This window comes from Myodes glareolus, chromosome 6 (genome assembly GCF_982192425.1).
Source record: "Myodes glareolus chromosome 6, mMyoGla1.1, whole genome shotgun sequence".
NCBI lineage: Eukaryota > Metazoa > Chordata > Mammalia > Rodentia > Cricetidae > Myodes > Myodes glareolus.
The window spans coordinates 114,129,375-114,147,117 of NC_142031.1; the positions used below are offsets into that span (position 1 = coordinate 114,129,375).

A 17,743-nucleotide genomic window follows, 5' to 3' on the forward strand; every position below is an offset into this window, starting at 1 on the left:
CTATGTTTTATGTCTCTTCCAGTATAGATGGAAGTTTCGGTTCTGTCTGGTCCTGCAGATGTTCAGTCCCAAAGAAACACAGAGGCTTATATTAATTAATAAACTGTTTGGCCTATTAGCTCAGGCTTATTACTCACTAGCTCTTACAATATAAATTAACTCATAATTCTTATCTGTGTTTAGCCATATGTTTACCTTTTCTCATTAAGCCATTCTCATCTTGCTTCCTCTGCATCTGGCTGGTGACTCTGACTTTCCTCTTTCCAGAATTCTCTTAGCTGGTTGCTCTGCCTATACTTCCTGCCTAGCTACTGGCTAGTCAGTGCTTTATTAAACCAACGCGTGATAAATCTTTACATTGTACAAGAGCATTATCCCACAGTATCCCATCTTCTGACTTGCCGTATGGCCGGCCTGTGGTCTGGATGACCTAGGAATATGATGGGAAATACTTCACTAAGCTAGACAGACAGCAGTTGCTAATTTCAGTGGCAGTTTCTTACCTTGACCTGAGTGAATTTGGATACAGCAGTCTGCCTGTGACACTCTTTTCTAAAATTGGTAAGCATCTCAGCTAGAGAAAAATTTCATAAAAGTCTGTAAATACTCAAGCATGAAAATACAAGGTGATTCTCCCTGCCTCAAATTACTATTTCTTAGGTACAATCTCATATAGCAGAAGCTCAGTGATGTTATCTCAAAGCACACCATTTAAACCCCATTTAACATCTGTGGTCTGTATCCTAGATCTAAATCTGTGTCATAGACTTAAGGAAAAGGAAGCAAAGGGCAGTGAGTGGATTTAACCCAGCAATAGCAATGGCCATGTTAAATATTGTTACTGAATATAAGGTTTCCTTTAGAAGGCTAGACTGGATAAGAATGCGAGACCAACTGCCGGCTACCTATAAGACACTCACTGTAAAAATGAATGGGCAGCAGACACTGCAGTTAATGGACATCCATATGGGAACTGATGAAGGTTCTTGCCCAATGACAAAGGCTCAATTCATCTACCCAAAGAATCCCAAATACATGCTGCCAAAAACTAGGAACTTCAACAAGCATATCTACAGTTACTGTGAGATTTCAGCATGCCTTTCAAAACACAAAACATGGTACTGACACCTTAACATACACAATATCACTAGGTTGATCTGGTTTGGGAACACTCCACTCAACACCACAGCATGTACATATGTCCAAGGTGTCAAAATAAAAATACTATAAAGAACAGGAGAATTCTGGGAAGAAGGATCAGTCTACAGTCATCATCCAGACACAGGAAGCAAGATCTCATTGCCTCACCAAAAATGTACCGAGCCATGTAACATGGCGAACACAGATAAGTATTATGGGCTAACAGAAGTTATGAGTTAATATGAAGCCTGAGCTAATAGGCCAGTCAGTTTATAATTAATGTAAAAAACGAACTATAAAACCCTCCAATAGTTTAAAACTGATACTTTCACTTGCTGGTCAAAGAAAAAATTAAAACATTGTTTTAAAATGTCTAAAGATGAAAACATAGAATGTGTATGGTATGCTACCAAATTACTTGGAAATTTAATAAGCAGTGGTCAGTCATCTGTAATAGAGATTAATTTCTTAGTGATCCTACCTTAGACAGAGAAAGCAAATTTGAAGTTCAAGGGGAGAAAAGTTGGTGGCATCAGGAAGAATAGCAACCAGCTCACAGATATGGCTGAGTGAAGGGAAGCTCATTTGTGGGGGGCATAGCAGAGTACAGCACAGATCCAGTCTTACAAAACCAAACCACGGCCAGGTGGTGGTGGCTTCGCACACCTTTAATCCCAGCACTCAGGAGGCAGAGGCAGGCGGATCTCTGAGTTCGAGATCAGCTTGGTCTACAAGAGCTAGTTCCAGGACAGTCTCCAAAGTCACAGAGAAACCCTGTCACAAACAAACAAACAAAAACAAAAACCAAACCACTCCCTGCTATTCAGCCAAGGGACCCAAACTGTCCAAGACAGTTGCACTTGGACATTCACAGCAGCTTTTATTTAGTGCCCAAACAGCAAAAACTATGGATGCCCAGAGAATGAAGACGGCAAGAGAGCGAGATGGACCATTGGCCTGTCACCAAGCCTCTCAGTTACAGGATCTGTCTACCAAAGGGCTTCATGAGACCCTCAAAGAATATGGAAAACAACTTAAAGGCTCCAAGGATCCCAATCTAAAGTGAGGGCCCTGAGGTTCCTCAACATCTGATAGCCTTCTGACTCTCGATCTCAGTTCAGGATTCTTTGATGTGACATACTTAATGTGTGCCTTCATAGAGATGGCTTGACAACTGAGTTTATGAGATGAAAGTTGTACATCTCAGCATATTTATCTGTATAGAATCCTGCCCTCTACACCCCCACCCCCAGTTATTTGTTGCTTTGTACAAGTTACCATTACTTCTGATGATACAACTTTAAGCTACATCAAACTATTCAGGCCAGGCAGCGTGGTTGTGCACGTCTTTAATTACAGCACTAAGGAGATGGATTTCTGTGATCCAGGGTTATATGAGATCGCAGGGTTATGAGACCCTACCACCACCACATACAAACAAACAGACACACAGTACTCAATACATTACATTACCAACTCATTATAGAATGGGCTTGTTCTGTTCAGGGATTTTGCCCAAATGTAGTGTTATGTGGTACCTGAAGGTACCTTATCGGGACATGGCTCATCATAAAGAGCTTCCACACATAAGCCACAAGGCAGTGGTGGCGCACGCCTTTAATCCCAGCACTTGAAGGGCAGAGGCAGGCGGATCTCAGTGAGTTTGAGGCCAGCTTGGTGTACAGAGGAAGTTCCAGGACAAAAAAACCCAAAATACATAAATGAAAAATTATAAAAGTGGGGTTATGCTGTGCATATGTGTGGCAGTATGAGAATGAGGTTGAGGCACTGGCTGCAGTTTGTAACTGAAATTGGGCACAGAACAGATGTGACAAGGCTGCCAAGAAGCTGCATCTCAAACTGAGTGCTGGGAAGTTTCTAGGGTTTGCTGTAGCTGACCTTTTTTAGGTGATAAGACAATTTGAAAATTAATTCTGGAGGATGTGTACTAATTCAAAATTATTGTACTATTGACTTAAGTGCAAAGAGGCAACTATAACAAAAACCAGGCCATGCGCTAAATGACCAGTTCAATGCCTCAAGGAAACCAAAAGTTTACAGGGAGTTCCCCCTCTACCTTCCACACACCGAGACTACACACAGGCCCCTGCACTAACCTGGCTTTAATGTGAGTCCTAGGCCTCACATTAAAGTCAAGCACTTTATCTTCTGAGTCATTTCCCTAACTCCAAATATGCACATTTTACTGGAAGAACTGGTTGTATCTGAACAAAATTGAACCTTAATTCTCTCTGTCCTTGACTGAACGTATTTCAGGACAGATAGAGATCTGAACATAAAATAAAAGCAAAAATGCAGGGTATCTTCATGACTTCAGAGTAGGTAAAGATTTGCCAAACAACCTTAAAATGTTAACACAATGGGACTTAATAAGAGTTAAGCACCTGTTCAAAGACAGAATGAGAAGATGAAAAAGCTCGAGACGTTCAATACCCAGTTTTTACAATGCACAAAAGAACTTATTGAATATTTAGATAGGAGTGGTGTGTACACAAAATTCATAATATGAAAAGGTGCTCAATGTCACAATCACTGATGAAATGCAATTCAAACACATCAGATATCATTTTACATGCATTTATACAAAACAGACCCCACACACACACACTGGGGAGGGGTGTATTTGTGGAAATGTGAGATGTAGAGATAGGCGGAGATTGACAAAGGCTGTAGAGTATGTAATAATGTGACAAGAAACAAGAGGTTGTTAAAGAATTTGACCCGAGAGTGGCGAAGCAGAAACACACCATGGTGGAATATTCCCCTTATGGCTGGGATATAAGACAGATTGAGATCTCCCAATGGTACATCTCAAATTTTCCAACTTAACACCAGGCTAGGCCAGGGTCTCCTACACATGGAGTCCAAACCACAACAGGAAGCAGCTCTTTTCAGAGACTGGGTCGTGGTAACTGAAGGAAAGAATTCCTGAGAGACAAACCCTCATTTCATCCAGAATTCATTCCACAGTCTAGCAGCAGATTGGTAGGGTGGTTTTGAAGAAAACAAGTCTTGGCATGAGGCTTCCACAGGGCCAGTGAATGAGCACATTGCCAGCCTCCTATACAGCAGTGTTTGGTACACAGTTACCATACTGTGGAGACTTGAGAGGTAAAAAAGGAGAAAGGAGGACAGTTAGGGGATGGATGGCGTGGAGGAACTGAATGCCTTGTGAGTTTGTAAGGAAAGCTGGGCAGATATCCCAAGAGGAATTTTTAAGATTGCAGTAGGTCCATTGAGGAAAATGAAGCAAGGTACTTAACTTTATTTTCATGGCTAGATTGAAACTGAGTTGGAAGAATTTTCTAGAAAGCCGTATTCAAAACTTAAGCTCTGTTCTTTGGAACAGAGAAACTTCAAAACCTAAACCAAGAGCACTGCACAAGAAGATGCTTACACGTGTACAGCCATTCTGGGAGACTTCTGCATATCACATGCAAGCTCAACAATCAAGACTGGGCAGCAGACAGGGCTGGCAACAGACCGGCTGCTGAGAATCAGGTTCATTCAGGAAATCTCAAGGCACTTTTACCAGTGACAGGTGATACTTCTTCAGCACGGTGCTAGGCTCCCCCATTGATGGCAGGCCACTGGCTTGGGTGTCCAGAGCACAAAGAAAGAAGCAATGTCAGTTTGCTCACCTAGTGAGGGAACCACTCCGCTTGGCGTCTGTGTCTGGTTTCCTTGGTATACAGCAAAAACTTTTAGTTTGTCAGATGAAGGCAGTGTAGGAGGTGTTGCTTTCATTGGTTAATCAATAAAGAAACTGCTTGGCCTGATAGGGCAGAACTTAGGTAGCCGGAGAAGACAGAACTGAATTCTGGGAGGAAGAAAGCAGAGTCAGAGAGAGTCGCCATGGAGCTGCCAGGTTAGACATGCTGAATCTTTCCCAGTAAGCCATGACTTTGTGGTGCTATACAGATTATTAGAAATGGGTTAAATTAAGACGTAAGAGTTAGCCAATAGGAAGTTAGAGCTAATCCAAGCAGTGTTGTAATGAATACAGTTTCTGTGTGGTTATTTAGGGTGTAAGCTAGCTGGGCGGCCGGAACAAAGCCCCCACCCCAACATCCTGGAAAGCAGAGTGGTCTCTAACCCATAAACAAGGGTTAGAGACAAGTTTAAAGGAGCAGCATCACTCTAATAAGCACAAAGGCATTTCCTCCCCCCAGACTCCTGAAGGCCAATGTGTCTGGAGGAAGAAATGGGAGAGGACATCAAGCAGGAGCTCTGAACCTACCATATTAGGGAAAGGGGGCTTCTGGGAATTTTGATTTTTGTAGCTTTTTCATTCCTGAGAGATGATCTTGTTTATATATACATATTTACATGTATGTGGCCTATGCTAGTCTTAAACTCACAAAGTCCCTGCTTCACATGGGATTCAAGGTACGTACTACCATATCTGTAATTCATTAAATGAATTACGCCTATTCATTCTGCTAGGTCTCTACGATATAAAGTAAATCCCAAAAGTAGCTTGAAGAAAGGAAAATGAAACAAGACCAAAATCTGTCTGGTGGCCTAGCAGCAGACACACCTGCAGTCCTAGCTTCTAAGGAGACTGAGGAGAGCAAGGCGAGAAGGCTGCTTGAGCACGGGCAGCACACGGAGACTTCGTCTCAGACACACACCCAATAAACAAAGAAGAGGATTTAAACAAGCAAGTAAGCATGAAGAGTGGTCTGTGATCTGCCATGTTGTGCACCTAACACAAGTTCTCTCCTTATTTGAGAGAGGGGAGCCCACAGCCAGGGAGCATGGCTAAATTTACACCTGAACATCTAGACTCCAGCAATTCTGACAGACACCACGCAGAATCAAACATGACCACAGTTCACAGAACACGAAGCAGATTCTATAGATGTAAAATATTTTATTTGTAAATGGTGATCTTCTAAATCTGTGTCCACAAATTCCAAAACCCATAACACTCTGTATACTTCAAAAAATTCAATTTTTTGCCAACATTAGATACTATTATACAGAACAGAAAACAACAAAAACCCGGTAGGACAAATACTGGTAGGATGTCAGAATATTGTACAAGAGAAGAAAAATATTCAAGAAACAAATTTCATACAGCTATTTATCAAGAGAAAAATATATACAATTGATTTATTCTGTAAGATAAAAATACATCATGCCATATACATTACAAGCTGAGAGCTGTGTCACTGAATGCACCCACAGCTCACAGTCCACTCGAATTGTGCACACAAAAACTTCATTTTATACTTAGCTTGTGAAGTGTCAGTACCAGAATTTTAAGTACAAAATAAAAAGCTAACCTGGTTCAAATGCTGATTAAGTTTCTACAAGCAAACACAAAACAGTGTGTTTTTTTTTATTAAAGAAATGTAAACAAACAGTTCATACAAACACATTTTAAAATTACATCTTCGAAAAACCCTATTGCCGGAGTCCTGCAGCTGGGAGCATCATCACATCTCTTTCACTCACTCTCTTTTTTTTCTTTTTAAATTTTTATGTTAAATAGAAGGCTAAGGAGTTTGGGTTAGGTCCCTGCTACATGACTCTATTATGATTACATAATTCTGTGTGGTCAGAAACAAAGTTCTAATCAAAACTACTTTTGCTGAAGAAAAAAATTCAGCCTCCATTTGGGTGTGTGTTTAAGCCGTTATTCACAGTTATCACAAATTGTAAGCACAAAAAAACCTGACTGAAGAAGTAGGGATGCAACAATATAATAGGAAACATTAGTTTAAATCACCAGCAGCTATAAAAGTTGTAGTTGTAGCACACACGCTGCTCTGTCAGAAATTAGGTGTAGAAAACAAGCACTAAGAGACAGTTTCCAAAAAGCCCAGAGACACCAGGGCAAAATTTTGGTTATTACATAATTATAATGGCATATTTAATAACACAAAATTATATTGTAACATCCCTACCACGGTTATAAGCACCCGAGCTGCTGCAGCGCCTGGTAGCATTTGGTCAATAACTATTTTTATACTGTTTTTCTCAAAATATTTACATATTTGTACAAAGTAACAGGGTTTGTTAGTTCTGCAGGTAACAGCAGCAGCTTGGCTTTCTTCTAACTTTTATTTAAAAATAGCTTCATTCACTTATTCAATAATAAATACAAAAAGTTTCTCTTATTTTACAGAAATCAAAAACTACAATAAACTGACTCATGGAATCAAGTATTCAAATGTATTTAGTGCAAGTTATTATCCCTTAGCTCTATCCCTAAGGAAGTCATCTCAGTACATTCCTTGATCAGTGGTGTCCACTTAGTTAAACTCAGGGCCTGCCCCTGTCAGTAAGGCGTGGCCAGCACTCTGGACAGCCCCCTTCGCTGGTGATTTCAGTCTTACATTCATAGGAAGGCCCCCACCCTGGGGCAGGGCAGCCACCGGCTCTTTGCCCCAGTAAAAGTTTCTCCTTAGTGAGACTAACAAAACAAAAACAAAACAAAACCCACCCACAGGGAAACAAAATGAAGGAAAGAAAAGAAAAAGAAAAAAAAAGTGCTGGACCATTCTGTGACTCTGCTGACCTCAGTGCACAGCAAGGCAGCCTCAGCTGGCTCCCTCTGTGCTGTGCTTCCTTCAGACAAAGGCCGAGGAACCAGAGCTTCCAGAAGCTGTTTTTCAAAAAGTCAGAAAACAAAATATCTTTCTGTCTGTAAAATTCAATGAAGTGTTGAGTCGCCTCTTCCTAGGGACGAGCCGCCCGCTGAGATAGCAAGGAATGCATTCAGTTCATCCACTTCCGGCAATTCACCGCTCCACAGTGACATGGAATCTTGTGCTGGTCATCTTCAAAGTCAAACTTATAATCATAGCAGAGCTGCCCATGGCAAAGACACGGTGTGAGTCAGGGCAGTGCCCCACTTCCAACTCTTCCAAACCCCACTTTCCAAAACCAGAAAGAAAACAAACATAAGCCAAAGCAGGACTGGGTTTGGTGAGGTCCCATGCAATCTTGCGGGAGGATGGGGTGGGGTGGGAAGTGCCATACATTAACAGGAAGTAGATTTGCGGGAAGATAATGTGGATACGCTGTTTCTATGTCTTCTGGCGTTCTCTCTACCACTTTTGGAAAGATGAGGACTAACACTCCCTCAAATTATAGAAGGCTACCCTGGTTTGGACAGAGATGATCATGCCCTTGCCAACATCATGGCTTTTTCCTTCTCTTCATGTGGATGGAAACTACATCTACTCAAAGGTCCTACAGATTTATTAGCTTCCTAGAATTTGCCACCATGGAGAGATGGAGCATTGCAGATTTGCCATAAAAATTGCTCTAGGGCTACATCCAATCCCCTTCATTGCCTTTACTACCAACATCTGTACCTGGTCTAACATCTTTGTGATTTTAACAGTTTATAACATCCACCATCCCAAACCAATCTTCAGATAGTGTCTAAAACCTACCAATACTTCATGTCTCACCAATTAAAGCACTAATTGAGCACTTTCTTTTATCTTGTAATGACAAAGTCAATGCCATCTTTTCCACAGTGGAACACAATGGAGTTCAGGGTACACTGAATCTGTTTTGCCAACCATGGCCACTTTGTATTTGGCTCAGGATAAGCTAGTATTCCCCTCAGAGAAAGAATTGTTCTGGATCAACATTCAAGGCTATAGAATTCTTACTCAAATTCCAGACCAACCAAATGGATGGGAAGCATTAAGAGTCCCACCAAATAAGCTTTACATCACTGCCCCCTTTACCTCATAAAACCATAAAGCCAAGTGAGGGGCAAGACACAGTAAATGTCTTGGGTCTTGCCTAACTCAGACATCAGACAGCTGTGTGGAAGACTACATAGGAAGGAAGAAAATTGCACCCACAGAGCAGCTGTGCTTTGAAAAGAAGCCACTGCCTTTTCTTAGGTGTTTGCAGAGTTCTTCCCCGCTATGGAATTAAACAATATGTCTTCATTTTACAGAAAACAGGCTTGGCAAAGCTAGAGGGTGTGTGCAAGATGATACAAACAGGAGAGTCACAAGGCTGGGCTTTGTAGGGCCTGTCCTAAAGTGATTAGACCTGGGTCCTGGCACCAGAATATTCTTATACGTCTGTTACTGTGAACGGTGAGCTTTAACCTATCTTCATAAGCATGTTCTTAATTTTAAAAGCACATTCTAAATGGACCAAGTAAATAGGTGTGCTCTCACACTCTGCCCACAGAAGACTGGGGCTTTGTCACAGCGAACACACCCAGGCTTCCCAACATTGCAGTCTTCCCAAGAGCTTGCCATGGGCAACAATTCCAGACTTAGGGCACTTGATTCAAGGTGCTGGTGCTACGTGAAAGTCAGAGTTGGGGAATGTAAAGTAGGCAATTAGGAGTAACAGTGATCAGGTGAAAAACTAGACCAGAGTCACCTCTTTGGGATACTAGAAACAAATGTCAAGTCTTACATGAAACACTTTAAAAACAGAAAACACAAAACACCCACATATATGATGTGAAATTTTCTAAGTGTGCACATAGTCAGGAGCAAGTGGCTCTCCAAACTTGTGTCTGCAACTCTTCCAATAATCCAGCATATGAGTTATCAAGTTTGTGCGACTGCCAGAGGTGGCAATTCCATGTCTTACATGTCTAATCAGTGGCAGGCATCATCTTGAGAGGAGTTTGTCAAACTGCCCAGATTAGGGGACAAAGGACGATCCTAAGACATGTATGTAGTATTGTGTGGTAGGTTTCATGTGGCTTTAAGAACTACTGTATGTAAGAAGCCGGCATTTGAATGTTTGAAGTGAGATGAACAGATGGCAAAACTCTGGGTTAGGGACAGTGCTAGAAACCCCAGGTCCATGAACTGCTACATCCTGGAATAGACAACAGGCAGATTCCCCCTTTCCTCCACCCCTTACCTCTTCTCCTTTCTGGATTCTTCTGTTGGAGCTGATGATAATCTTATGTCCTCTCTCAAAGGTCACTACTTCAGCCACACAGTTAGGGGCGCATGAATGGTTAATATATCTGCAAGACAAATCAGAAAACTGAACACGACAGCAATGAGAGGAACATTTCCCTCTAAAGGAAACTAATGACATTTCTATTGATGTTTTAACAAAGCATGTATGAAGATTCCAGTCCACTGCACAGCCAGAGTGGGGACATTTCTATGCAAGCAAAGTCTTCTGGACCAATGGCAGTCCTGTCTCACCTTGCAGGCCCTCCTGTGAGTGTAGCATCAATCACGTGGTCATTGTCCATGCGGAACATGTACACACCTCGGTTCTAAAGAGAAGGCAGGCAATCATCATTGTGATCTGAAGCTCCTTCACTTCAACTCATAGTCTGTGCTGACCAGACCCCTGGTCATTTCCTGTGGAACCTACCAAATACAGCTGATGCACTGCTGGTGGGTCAGTGTGAACATCAGATGGGGTTTTGTAAAGCTGGGGTATTAGTCTACATATGGGCAAGTAACACCAACTCCAAAAGATGGTGGTGAAGGGAAGAGACAAAGCCATGGAAGAGTCTACAGCTATGGCTTCTGCTCACAGCTGAACACACATGGCTGTGCTCTTCAGATGTCTGTCTGTGGTCAGTTTATATAGTACCTGGGACTCATAAAGCTTCTCTTTCCTGTTGGCAACTTCATTTCGAATAATCGTTCCAATGTACTCAATGACCATGGTGTGTTTTTCAATGTCTCTAGCAGCATACAGGCCCAATCCCTAAATGGAAGGAAAAAAAGAATTGTACACATCCAATATACTCGACAAACCTTTATTTTCCTCATAAAAATGTACTTCCCTTGGAGTCTTATCAAAAGCCATATTTAAGATTTCGTCTACATTCAAGCGAGGGTCACTGACTGTATTGTTTTCTGAAATTTAAAACTCTGACAATCCTGCTCCTTTCAACTTTACATTATTACATTGTTTTTGTATTCTTTTTCACACTGTCCTCAGGCATGGAATATTGCAATGCTAGTGGGAGCAGGTTAGCTATCTTTGAATGATTGATTGAGCTCCCACAGAAGGATAACTTAGAACACACTTCTGTTCTGCCTTTCACTCTGGAAGGTCACAAGAGAAAGGACCTCACTAGAAGTGAGGCATTGTCATACCAATACAGTAAGCTAGGTAAACTATAGTTGACAAGCTGCCCACCCTACACCAGCAATGCCAAATGGATTAAGACAATGTCTGTAAATGCTACTGTGAACTGGATGGCTGCATTTCCCACTAGGCTTGCTAAGTTATCATCAGTCAGGTAAGCTACTGCCGTCTATATGAAGTTAGCCCAAACTCCATAGAGTAATAATTTGATAGAACAGGAAAGCGAGACAGGGGTGGCACACATCTTTAACCCCAGCATTCAGGAGGCAGAGGCAGGCGAATCTCTGTGAGTTCAAGGCCAGCCCAGAATACAGAACTAGTTCCAGGACAGTTAGGGCTGGTACACAAACCCTGTCTTGAAAAAACAAAAACAAAACATAAAATAGGAAGTAGAAGAACTTTAAGGGATTATGAATACTACAAAGTAGTTTCAGATTTGACTCTCAGTTTTCTAAAAATAATGGAATAAGGAAAACAGAAAACATTACTTCGCTCTAATTACCATGAAAGGTGGAGAAATGTACAGGATACAGCCCCTAACCTCACTACTGGGGTTTGAACCTAGGGCTTCACATGTGCTAGGAAAGCGCTACCATACATGTTTTCAAAGGGGATCTCACTAAGCAACTTGTGGTCCTCCTGCCTTAGCCTCGAGTGGCTGAGAAAATCTGAACTGCCTAACACACTGGTGCCTTATTTGGCAACTTATACTGTCTAGGCTGTGTCTGATAAATCCTGTAATGCAGTCTTAGACAGGGTAGCAAATGAAGTTGTGGGGAAATATACTTTAAAAAGTAAGTAAATAAATACAATGTTCACAGGTAATCTGTATTTTCTTGTCCTAATTTGGACTTGTGCTTTCGATTCTGACCAGGGAAGAAACTGGGGAAAAGGAAGAGAAATTGTGACACTCAAGTCCTGTCCATGGATTCTAAGGGAGTTGGCAGTCAATAGATATCTTCCTGTCACAGACTCATCTTTAAAAAAGAAACCCACTTATGCAGTTTGAATTGTTCCAGGCGTGAGCCAGAATATAGAAAGAATGTCAGTGCAGATCAGTATTGTTTGGATCAGCATAAGCAAGTAGTCCAAACTGATGACTATTCTAAAAACCTAAGGTACAGTAATAGCAATGGTTGCAAGATCAAGTTTAGCACAGCAGGTTATATGCTAAATGGCATTATTATAACAGGCTGTACAATGAAGGGAAGTAAAATAACTGGAGTTTTTGTAAGGATAAAAAACTAGAATACAACCTATGGTATGTGTACAGAAATGATATTCTTGTCTATATATAAAAAAATAACCTTTATAAGAAAAAACGCTACTAGAGTTTCTGGTGGGTATAAGATATTTCATACAGAAAAACACCTAACACTGCAAGCTGGTACAAACCTAAAGGTGATGAAACACATAATTCTCAAAAAGACAGGACCACAGGATGATGATTCAGTTGCCACGAGTGAGGCAGAGAAGACTCAAGGGTCTGCAATTCCCAGGACCTCAGGAATTCAGAGAGGATCAGATTAAGTAGGCACAGGCTGTCCCATGCATCGTCACACAACAACAGGGGCCAAGGGTTCTGAGCCTGAAAGAGACACAATTGCCTGGCAACAGGACTTTGAGGCAGAAAGATGAAGAGAAGACTGTGCTTGAGAAAGGAAGCCTCACATCCAGGGGAATGGTCAAAGGTGGATAACCCCTCAAGAGACCAATTGTTGGTATTGAATGGAACACAATGCCATCAGTGAACGAAAAAGCAGATTTGTTGCAGGAAGAAGAGAGTGGACCCGTTGAGGGTGGAACATTACCTTTCAGTGGGCCCTAAGCAAACATGCCACAAGCAACAGAGTTAGTGTAAGAGGCTTATTGGGGGAGGGGGAAGCGAAGAGTGAAAGGGATCTGACACCTCCTTCCATCTATTGGATTGCTGGCTGACTGTTCCAAAGGTCCTGTAAAATACTGGGATAATAGAGTGCTCGGAAGCAGCCACTGGATTGTTATCTAAGGGGTACTGAGACCACGTCTGACTGCAAAGTGACAGTGAGGCAGAGAAATAAGATCCAAGAGTTTTCAATTCCTAGCATCTCAGGAAATCAGAAAGGATCACACACAGAGAGGCTGTCCTGTGCACATCACACAAAGAACAAGAGCCAAGGGCTCTGAGCCTGAGAGAGCCATAGTTGCCTGGTACCAGGACTTGATGAGGTCAAAAGGCAAAAAACCACACTAGAGAGATGAGTCCTTACTCATGGGAAATGGCCAGAGGTAGAAAAGAGGGAGCTAACCAATCATGCTGGTGTTGGATGGAGGGGCTAGTGATCCGTTAGTTGGACAAATGAGGCTGTCGTATGTGGACTGGATTCCAGGGATCTGGTGCACCTCAGAATGCCAGTAGGCAGGAGAAAGCACCAGGAGAGCTTTCCTGGTCAGAAAATCAATGTTGTAATTTATTTTAAAATTCCAAGAAGAGAAGTCACGCCATGCCACTGGGCTCACATTGAAAGAGGAGAAAAAGGGGCAGAATGAGCCCCTGGGGACTAGAGTCAGGAGACAGAGAGAGGAAGAAAGAGAGATGGGAGGTAAGCAAGACTCACCTTTTAAGACATCTACCATCATCACCATGGTCACCAGAGAAATGAGAAAGGAGAGGAATGTAAGAGAAAAGTAATGACAGAAAGTCAAAACTCTCAAAGATGCCTCAGGTTCTATCAACAAAGATGGCTTAGTGGATAAAAGTGCTTACTGCAAAAGCCAGACAACTTAAATTCAATCACTGAAGCTCCTGTAAAGGTGGAGAGACCTGACTCTCAGAACTGTCCTCTGATCTATACATGTACACCATGGCATATGCACACCCTCATGCATGTCCACAGAAAGAAAGAAAATTTAAAAAAATGATTTAGGTTAATTATGACTTGAAGACACAGTTAAGATCCTATTAAAGACATTCTTGAGGAATGGGAACAGGCACAGAATGAACAATATCTAACTAAAATGCAAATGAGGAGAAAGACTGAACTGAAAGCAGCAGAGACCGTATTGCATGTCCACATAATCTCAAAGAGGGTTATAGCAGATAGAAAAGAACATGAAACAAGACTTCAAACAAAATGATGATGAGTGCAAAGAGCTCTTAGCTGGTCGTTAAAACTTTATAAGAAAGATCAGCTAATAAAGTAAAGGACATCTTAGAAGAGCAAAACGAGGAAACCAGAATCAGAACTAGAAAAAAATAACCCATGAAGAAGGGAGATGCTTATCTAAGTCATGAGATTGGCTGTGACCCTCTAGAGTCTCTGGGGTGGGCAAACCCTTAGTCTCAGTTTCAGAACTCCTGGCTGATGTTACATGTCTCAGGAGCTGACCAACGGTGGTTTCTGGGTACAAGCAGAAAAAGCAGAGGACAGGAACACAGAAGGATGCTCAGGCTGAAGGTCAAAGTACTCTAGACTGAAAGGATTCATCAAGAGAAGAAAGTGATAAAGAGGGCCTGATGCTAGGCACAAATGCAAAATGTCTAAGAACAAGAAGATTCTAGAAACTACCAGTAAGGAGCAAAGAGCTTGCACTAAACTTGTAAGAATCTCTACTGCACACAGAAACACTGCTTTCCAGGAAGAGGCTGGAACTTGGAGGAAGATGGAGTGAGTTAACAGGATTTTATGGAAGGAGGATCTGAGGATACAGACCGACTGGGGAACTGATAGATACTATTAAAAATGTAAAGAGCTTGGGGACTGAAGAAATTTACAAAGTAGGAGCTTTATAATTCCATTCTGGGACAAGTGAGATGTTGATTAGACATGTCAGTTTTAAGATCATAACTCAGTAGGTGAGGACTACAAGTTTAATTTTATTTTTTTAAAAATATTTATTTATTTATTATGTATACAATATTCTGTCTGTGTGTATGCTGCAGGCCAGAAGAGGGCACCAGATCTCATTACAGATGGTTGTGAGCCACCATGTGGTTGCTGGGAATTGAACTCAGGACCTTTGGAAGAGCAGCCAGTGCTCTTAACCTCTGAGCCATCTCTCCAGCCCCTACAAGTTTAATTTTAAATGCTTACCATTTAGATACCCACTTTCTACCAGGAATGTGCAATGATTTCATGACAAGAAAGTGCTTAAAAAATATGACTTTCAAAGCTGCAATGTCACATGAAAGTATTTATTGAGTTTTTTATCTGTTTAAGATAGTCGTCTTGGAACTTGTGATCTTCCTGGCTCTGCCTTTCAAGTGCTGGTATTTAGTTTTACTTTTCAAATGTTTGTAAACAGCACTACTGAGCTGTTCAAAACTCAGTGTGTGTGCAAAATACTGTTTTCCCCCACAGTCTTTAATGAGATATAAAGAGGTAAAGTCCAAAGGAATATTTTCTACTCGAGGTGGTCCAGCACTATGTTCTAACGCTACAACCATAGTCCTCATGTTGAAAACTCTCTCAAACACAACTCTCAAAGTGAGATTCCAGAGCTGGGATTAGTACACACAAGAACCTGGGTTCAAATCACTGAACCACAAAAACAGAAAGCAAAACAACCCCCCACCCTGCCCAAAAAAAAAGTCAAAACAAAAACAAAACAAAAAAAAAACCAACCAACCAACCAACCAAAACAAAACATTCCTCACCTGAATCCTAGACCGGGCCAGATATACATTAGATTTCCATTCAGTCTTCATTCTCCGGTACTGTGATGACTTGGAGTGGACAAACTGCTTACTGTAGGGTGCGTTCAGCTCTCCAGTGACTGTGCTCTGAAATGACTTTGAGGTGCTGGTGCTATTCAGGGTGTGAGGCCTACAGATGATGATGTGCCAACAGGAAAATAAAAGGACAACTGAAGACACCTCTGAATAGTGTGAAAACCAAGCCAATTAAAAGTCTTACTGACAGAAACACACAGAAGGCTGCCTAGCAGAGACACAGTGCATCTTCTGAAGTTATTAGGCACATACACAGCCAGAGACAGCAGGGTTTGTAAGCAGCAGACAAATCAAGCACAAAACCCACTAAGGTGCCTAGAAACCCTGGGCTGTACTATGTGAAGATGAAACAAGATACCTTAACACAAACCTCTTGACATGGGCGCTCATTTTAGGTTCAGAACGAGCACAACCTGTGGGGTTAACAGCAAGGGGTAGCTCCATGAGAGGATTTCGGCCATATCGGAAGGTGTAGTTTTCACATGCTTCAACCCCAGGTAGCTTAAAAAAAAAAATACACAAAAAGGTAACTCATCTGGCCAAGGATATAATCTACAGCTGGCCAAAGATGACCCAGAGTAAAAACAATTTAGAAATGTTTTCTTCCCCATCTGTGAACTATTTACTATGATGAGCCTGCACTCATAACTATTTGAATAATGTACAAATTCCAAAGTAAAACTTGCTAAGTCCAGACCATATTTCCTTGAGGAGAAGATAAATTTCCAGAACCAACACACCAACCAAAGCCTTCCTACATGTGAATTAGGGTCGGATGTTTCAGTTTACAATGAGGAAGTAGTGGTCACACATTTGTCTGGATGCTGGAGGTCATCTATGTGGTTTAGTTTCTGGATCACTTCTCAATTCTGTCAAATGTGATCATAATATGAGGTGTCACTCTCACAGCAGTATGGAAGGAGGATCTGAGGATACAGACCGACTGGGGAATTGATAGATACTATTAAAAATGTAAAGAGCTTGGGGACTGAAGAAATTTACAAAGTAGGAGCTTTATAATTCCATTCTGGGACAAGTGACAGCAGCAGTATTGGTGGGAAATGAGGTTTACTAGAAAAGTAACTGATACGTCCAAAGGTGGTCTTTCCTTTTCCTTTTTTAAAAATAACTTAAATTCTGTTTATTCCTGTATATATTTATGGAGGGGAGGAGAGGAGAGGGGAGGGGAGGGGAGGGAGGGAAGGAGAGGGGAGGGGAGAGGAGAGGACAGGAGAGAGAGAGAGAGAGACAGACAGACAGAGGGCAAACTGTGGGAAGCTGGTTATTTCCCTTCACCCCCTAAAGTCTTGGAGGTTGACTTATGGTTGTCAGGCTTAGTGGCAGTGCCTTTTCCCACTGGGCCATCTCACTGGCTTGGTCTTATTTTCTACAACACTTTCCCATTTATCTATCTGTCTGTCCATCTGTTCGTCCATCCATCCATTTATTCATTCATTTATTTACCAGTTCTGAGAATACTACCTAGGCCCTAAGACAATCAAGGCCAGCACTGAACTAGAACCTTTACTTTCTTAAAACTCTGAGACAGGGTCTCACTAGTTTACTCAGGTTAATCTTAAACTTATACGTCTACTTGAACATCCCAAGTATCTGCAATTATAGGCCTTCACCATCAGGCCTGGCTCTGAAATACATTTCTCAACTATTACACAGATTCACTGCCAAACACACCTACATTCAGAGAAGACACTAGTCAGTGCTGCTGTAACCTACTGCTCTCTAGGACCACCCGCCCCTTGGACAAGAGCAGGAGAATGTCAAGAAAACTTAAGGGGGAAAATA

At 41.7% G+C, this 17,743-nt stretch overlaps 1 protein-coding gene across 9 annotated transcripts in view; it reads right to left on the reverse strand.

Moving 5' to 3' along the window:
• Nucleotides 1–6,017: 6,017 nt before the first annotated feature.
• The window catches only part of Kmt2c (lysine methyltransferase 2C), a 213,338-nt gene continuing 201,612 nt past the window's right edge, over nucleotides 6,018–17,743 (reverse strand). For 8 of the 9 annotated variants that reach the window (XM_085691120.2, XM_085691118.2, XM_085691116.2 and 5 more), the window contains 6 exons: nucleotides 16,299–16,441; nucleotides 15,866–16,034; nucleotides 10,726–10,842; nucleotides 10,326–10,399; nucleotides 10,030–10,138; nucleotides 6,018–7,983 (listed from right to left, as the gene is read on the reverse strand). In XM_085691120.2, the coding sequence (XP_085547246.2) occupies nucleotides 7,891–7,983; nucleotides 10,030–10,138; nucleotides 10,326–10,399; nucleotides 10,726–10,842; nucleotides 15,866–16,034; nucleotides 16,299–16,441 (705 nt within the window). In that variant the 3' untranslated portion in view covers nucleotides 6,018–7,890. The remainder of the gene's footprint in view (nucleotides 7,984–10,029; nucleotides 10,139–10,325; nucleotides 10,400–10,725; nucleotides 10,843–15,865; nucleotides 16,035–16,298; nucleotides 16,442–17,743) is intronic. The other variant, XM_085691115.2, reaches the window with a different exon arrangement.